General features: G+C 45.1%; 1 protein-coding gene across 1 annotated transcript; it reads left to right on the top strand.

The window, feature by feature from the left end:
* Window positions 1–252: 252 nt before the first annotated feature.
* Window positions 253–1,053, top strand: LOC142775302 (ubiquitin-conjugating enzyme E2 Z-like). The gene has a single exon (XM_075876647.1). The coding sequence runs from the start codon at window positions 253–255 to the stop codon at window positions 1,051–1,053; it is 801 nt and encodes a 266-aa protein (XP_075732762.1).
* Window positions 1,054–7,155: the final 6,102 nt, after the last annotated feature.

The following is a 7,155-nucleotide window of genomic DNA, read 5'->3' as shown; positions in this document are numbered from 1 at the left end:
CTCCGTTCTGCTGTACAGAAATATTTAAATGAATCAGGGTGGCTTTCAACTTGATTAGCAGAAATATTTATTCTAAGTATTGTGTATAATTAGTCATAAAAATATTACGTGATCACTTTAATTATTAATAACTTCTTTCTTGGTCAATCCCTCATAGTGGGTGGGAGCCAGTGTATAGTATCATCATCTGCGCAAACGGCCACCAGAATGCAGCCACGTCCGCTCACAGCCGCCGCCGCCGCTTATTCCGTCATGGACGAACCTCGGCGAAGTGCAGCTACGTGCAATGTGGAGAACGCATTGGCCCAGCCCAAGCAGCCGTCGGAGCAGTGTCTGCTGAGACTCAACCAGGACCTCAAGAACATCATTGACAACCCTGTGCCAGGAATCTTCGTCGAGCCCGAAAAAGGCGACGTCACCTACGTCCACGCCATCATCGTGGGACCCGACAACACGCCGTGCCAGGGAGGCTTGTTTCATTTCGTGCTGAAGTTCCCCCTCAACTACCCAGACTGTCCACCGCAGGTACGCTTCATGACAACCGACGGCGGAAGGGTGCGCTTCAACCGGAAACTGTACAGCAGTGGGCTCGTCTCGCTCAGTATTCCGGGAACGTTTCATGGACCCTCGTGGAACCCGGAGATGACCCTTAAGACAGTGGTGGTGTCGATCCAGTCGTTGCTCATCGAGCAGCCGTTAGCCTATGAACCTGCACTGGGACTGGAGTTCGAAACTTGGCTTGAAAAGACGATTGGTTACAACAACAATATGCGCTTCCAGACCATCAAGGTCGCAATTTGCGACGCACTCGAGGCTTGCCTCCTCGGCAACTCGTTGTACCCGCAGGACCTGCAGATGACTGTCATGAAGCACTTCGTAGAACAATATGCCAACTACGAAACTGTAGCCTTCCTTCTACTTGACCAAGACTCGAGCGAGCAGGAATCTCAGCAGCACGCAGCGCTACTCGAGAGACTGCAGGACTTGCATGATCGCATACTGCTAAATACCCCAACGATGAGAAAATTGTGGCAATGCGTCATGAACTTCTAGGGCTCATGGAGACTTTTTGGAGCGTAAAAAAAGTTGGCAAACTGTTAATAAACCAGTGGCGTAGCCAGAAAATATTTTCGTGGGATGTGGTCACACCGACCAGACCCGGGGAGAGGAGGGCGGAGCACGCTGAAGTCTGAACCTCCTTCCTCCTACACTTCGGGTCTCTGTAACGTGACTATCACCGGTAGTTTGCGCAGAATGTGTACATGTATATCAAAGTCATGAGACATCCCGCTTCATGTGTAATATGCCTGTGAAGAGAGGAGGAATAAGTAAATATTAAAAGTCAAGTAATCGCTATAAAATGCAGTAAACGACAGGTACTTGGCCGCCATTTAATGAACTAGACTTCGAAAACGAATCATCGTGACGTGTACTCGACTATTCTTTCAAATCGATTATGGCTCCGCTTTATGTGGAATGAGATGCAAACGCAAAATGTTTTTGCACTTAAAAAATTGCTTTTCGCTTTCGCTTATTTCCTGAGCAATTTTTTAATTTTTCTTTAAAGTCAATGTTTGTGACTTCATGCCTCTAGGAATAGTTTTTGTTTTAAACTCTATATGCCAAGCAGCCCTGACGCATTGAAACCTCTTAATCGACAGTTCTTACTTTACTGCGTGCGTCCAAGCATGCTTGCAATACCCAATAAGAATTCCTTTTTGGAAGGGATGCAGCGCGTTGGCAACTTGATTTCGCACGCGTTATTTTTCGGGTAGAATTTCTCGCAACTTTGCTTGACATTAGGGTTCCGTGTCACTTTTGATAGCAATGAAACACTCCAATCGTAGAGCTAATGTCATGCAATCTGCCAGGGCAAGGTAATCACTGTTGAGAAATGTTTACTTCGTCTCAAACGAAAATGCACCATGGACCAGACTATGCATACTCACCTAGAAATAGCTTGTTCGCTGCGTGTACCCGTCAGTAAACTTATATACGCGCAAAAACGTATGGTGTTCTTTTTTTGTTTTGTTTTTCGTAACTCCCGTCGCTCGGCTCTTCAAAACGCCAGCGTTGCGGCAAAGAGTCTTCTGTTCTTAGCAAGCGTGCAGCATTCATTTTACTTTAGGTCAACATGTTCAAAGCTGTACATATATACATATTACCGTGCAGTATAGATATGCCATGTATACACTGTTCTAACTAGTACGTGCATTCATGTTTGCAGCCCTTACGCTGGCGTGAAGAAAGACAGCCTCGTACCACACAAAATCTTGAGTGATCGGTTCACTAGCGACGAAGGAATGAACTCCAGTTTCGTTTAGAGCATAGTGCACCATAATCAATTTCTCAGAACGCGTGAACTCTGACAACCATTTCACAATAACTGCAAGCGCATGCAACTTGTTTACTTAATTACGCGCTAACGTGCACCATCTCTGTCTGTCGGTTGTCTGTTTCGTGCATAATTTGCATAATGTCTGTTTCGTCGCTGTAATTTCATCGGTAGGTCCGCTCTGTGAGCGCTTTAAAATGCATCGACACCCTTTGAAGGTGCCTTTTCCCTTCTGTCCTTTTCCTTTTATTCCCCATTCTTTCCTTTTCCCTACTCCCGAATCTGCCACTCTTACCACTGCCGAAAAGTTTTCTGACGTCTAGCCGAACAACATCTCAACTTTGGGTTTTTTAGGTGACTTGGTAGCATACGGGCTGCGAAAAAGAAGCGAGAAAAGTGAGAAACCTTAACATGTCTGCGATGCATAAGGTTGACAATCACCAAAAGATATTGATCCCAAGCGTGCACCATCTGCTAAAGATTCTGGCGACACTGCCCATCAGCATAGCTGAAGCGGAACGCTCTTTTTCATTGCTGATACTCCTAAAAATTAGACCTGAGAGCTACAACAACAGATGAAAGATTGGTTGGAATGGCTCTTTTAAACATTCACCGTGAATTACAAATCCGCCCGAAAGAAATAAGACAGTGATAGTACACCAGGCTTACCGGGATACCGGGCAAACCGTGATAGCGGAGTACACATGTTCAGATAGGTTCGTTGCCCTACCGATTAGCATGCGCGCTAGCTGCTTTTAAGCCTCAACATTACCATGTTAGCGTTGGTGTATGTAGTGTACGTAAAACAACGCGACGCTCTGGGAAGCCCGCTTCGAAGCAAGTTGGCGTGTAGTTGTTGAAAGATTTACTTTGTTCGCAACAAACGACTGTTTAAAGTGGCTTCGGTTGCCTTCAAATAGCTTCGATGACTGAGCATTACGAATAAGTTAGTGTAGTTTTCAAGATAAATTCTTATTTCGAAATTATCTACGCCTAACTACAAGATTGATGTAAACAAATCGGCCACATTGTTTTTTGATTCGGTGCTTGCTTCATATTTATTTACTCTCAGTATTACTGAAATAAGCTTCCCAAAATGATTGGTGCCAAAACACAACCAGACAATCATGGTTTCTTTTCCTTTCCAACTTTCTTAATTTTCAACCCTTCGATAGCTGGGGCACGTACACCAGGTAAAGGCTATACTGCTTAATTATAAGACGCTGCCCGCAACGAAAGTTTGCTGCACGATAATGTCATTTTCTTAACATTCGCTACCACACTAACGGTAAACAATAACTGCCTATTCTCTCTGTTCTTTACCGGGAACGTAGAGGCGTCTTCAGCTGGATGTGTAGGATCAACCGTAGGTGCTTGCTCAATTTCAAGGAAGAGAGTCAACGGACGTTGTTCTTCGATTGATATTTTCCGGACAGCCTTAAAAACATAGGCGCTAAGGATCGATTGAATGAGGTTAAACATTCGAAAACGACAATATGATTATAAGAGACGCCATAGTGGGGCGCTCAATAAATTTTACCGCTTTCGGTCTCTAGCATGCACCTTTATCAAAGTCCAGGGACTTCGAGCTTTCCCGCCTACCTCGAAATACGACAAGAATTTGAGTCAGCAATTGAGAACCACAACTGTTGGACTACCATGACGGGTAGTAAAAAAGACGGCTTTGGTAAAATTACCACGCTCTATTTTTCGTCCAGCTGTAAGGGCTCAAGTTTAAGTGATTAAGATATATTGCTGAAAATCACTCTCACACCATGGCAGAGTACTTTCGTTCTCTACCGTTGCCTACTCGTTGCTTTTCGGTGATAGTTTTCACTTGCAGAGGTGGTTCGTGGTTATGAAACGTGTGAAAAGCAATGCAACAACGCAAGTTTGCATGTAACAAATCGCGCAAATGTCTGGAAACCCATGCGGCATATAATATGACAGGTAATGTGGAGGATAACTTTTGTGTCAATTGAAAAAGGTAATCAACAGTATTACGCTATGCCAAGTGTCCGCAGCACATTGCTTGCACAGATATTATTTCATTTCCTTTAAAGAAACATTGGGTAATATGTGTATCGTTCTCATCACACATGATATTATGTTCAGCTGTGTTTCTTCATTGTGTGTATTTCTTGTTGTGCGTTAAGTCGCTAGTTGCAGAAATCGCTTGGTGTACCCCAAAGAGGTTCCTAAATATACGCTATATAGAGGGAACTCTAGCGCTAGCGTCTATGGGAGCTACTACGCACGGCGCTTCAGCAAGCATGGCAATGATGGGCACTACACAAATTTGTGTATTCTTCGTACTTCTGGCTCCGTGTCTGTTTTTGGGGCTTGGAGCAGTTCCCTCAAAAAACGAAAATGAGCAAATGTTCCGCGGTTGCACTTCCCCAGCTCATTGTTTTAGGCTTAGCTTTTCTAATCGGGACACAAAGCTCAAAAACTTCCGTTCTTTTTTTCGAAGCAAAACGTAAACGCGGCAGTAGAGGAAGCCACAAGTGCGATTTGAGGCCCGAAATAACGAACACTTGGGAAATACGTGTACTGCCCACCATCCCCAGGGTCACTGAACGATCGCTGTGCCAGAGTCTCCGCTAGTTAATTTTAAGAAACTCTCCGGCGTACCTTTCTATAGTCCTCTCAACGTAAATGGACGAAGAGGACGCAAATCAATGTATAGATAGTTAATTTTTTGGACATTTTTTAGCGTTATGCTCTTTATTCTTGTGCTGTTTGCCACACCACTGAACAATAAAACTTGTACGCCCTACAGCTGCCCCTACTACAATTTTTCAGTACGATGCTTTACGTTTAGATCACCATATTATATTTATCACGTTAAGTATTATGATGAGTATTTTAGTAGGCCTTTGTAAGGCTGTGATTGACCAGCACGTTTGGATGTGTTGCAACTTCGTCACTAGGCAACACTTTGCTGTGCATTTAGCTCTTAGGGCATAGTAAATACATGTAATAATATCTCGCATACAAGAATACAAGCTGGCGTACAAGCAAAGTTTGGTGGATGAGCCGAATATTTTGTCGCACTTGCGTGTGTGTGAGTGTCTGTGTGTGTGTTTGTGTGCTCGCTTGCGTGTGGGTGCGTTGCTGTGTGTTCATAGCAGAACGCGCGATCGTTCAATAGAAATGTTAGTCTCTGGCTTGAGTACTCTGGAAAGGGAAGTGGGGATTGAAAGAGTGTTGAATGACGCTGGTAGGCTGGGGTACCTTTACATACGTGCATTCATCCTGTCCAGTGGCTTCTGAGAACGCGACCACGGCTCCGAGGAACACATTTTTGAGCATATGCTTCTGGTGTCGGGCCAAGGATTCTATAAACATTGTACTTATCCACTACCCACATGTATTGTATACGTGGCCTTCATCGCTGCACTTACCTTACAAATTAGTCTTTCCAAACAGAATGACTATATTAAATATCCCTATTAATTTATGAATATTTTCATTGTGATGTCACTGTTACCCTGACGTGCTGTACTCACATAAATGGTAACGGTGACTTTCTTGCACATCAATGCTTTTTTTTCGGTGCACTATACATAGAAAGCCACCTTTTTATATCACGACTGCCTTTGCCTCCGTATACCTGATCACTGTCATTGTCGTTATTCATAGCAAAAATATGAAAATCTTGGTGCCAGCCCTATTGCCCGATATATTTGAAGCGTGGCAGATGAGGGAGAGATAAAACATGCTTCGAACAAAAAAGATTTTTAGCTGTTTGAGGACCCAGTATGCACTCTAACCAAGCTTAACGTCACAAGTGATCAAGCGCGAATGCAATATTATCGTTTATTCATATATGCAATGAGACAAAAAATAGACCCCTTCTCCGAAGCAGTACCTGCTACTGTACAACGGATCATAACTCACACTCATGTTTGTCTTATGTATATAACGTTCAATATAACCAAGGACATGATGAGTTCGTGCTGCGAGTTTCTTGAGCGGCTGCTGCACACGTTGGCTATACACATCTTGAAAAAGTGCATTGCTATCTTGCACGAAATCATCAGGAAGCGAAAAATCACTCACGGCGACCCTGAAGCCCATGCCTTTTCAAGATGGCCGTCCAGGATCTCGTGGACCTCTTCCAGAAGCAGAAAAGGCAATTCTCGATTCGCTTTTTAGTACCAAGCCAGCCACGCATGGTGCTGGGGAGAAGTGCGGCAATATGTCACCCGGCAAGAAACTGCGAATCAATGCACGAGGCTGGCCGTTGAAGTACTTTCTGAGTTCCCGCGGATGCGTGGCGTAGCTCAGGCTGAGGCCTTGAAGCTAGCGCATATACCAGCCTAAAAGGAGCGCAATAGACTCCCTTCACTGACGCCCCCCGCGTAGCCATTGCAAAACAGCTAAATGTGACAGCAGGACACGACCAGAAGGCGTTTCGCGAAGAAGGCACAGGTGCGGAGCGGAGGCGCATTGCACAGAGCTCGCGGCCGTGCATGACGATGTCGCATGCATTTCGCAGGAAGCCCGCAAGTCCGAAACGGCGCTTCTCAAACACAAACACAAGGTCTTCGCTGTCCCCCTGTGCTCTGCACTTCGAGGTGGCGATGCCACAGTCGTGCTGTCCGATATGAGCGAGGTGTGGCTGGCCGGTGTCCTGGGGTGAAGACATGCGTGGTCTTATGTTTTCAAGACGCTTAACTCCAAACAGGAGAGCCAACAAGGCCTCGGTCGTACTGGTGGTGAGCTGGCAAAAGACGCGACATGCATATGCGGAGAACTGCAGAACGAAGAAGTGCTGCTGAGGCTTCAACATGATGACGAGCGAGCTAACGTGG

This window comes from Rhipicephalus microplus, chromosome X (genome assembly GCF_043290135.1).
Source record: "Rhipicephalus microplus isolate Deutch F79 chromosome X, USDA_Rmic, whole genome shotgun sequence".
Lineage (NCBI taxonomy): Eukaryota > Metazoa > Arthropoda > Arachnida > Ixodida > Ixodidae > Rhipicephalus > Rhipicephalus microplus.
Note: the sequence above shows the minus strand (reverse complement) of the source record. Positions and strands in the feature narration are given on the sequence as shown.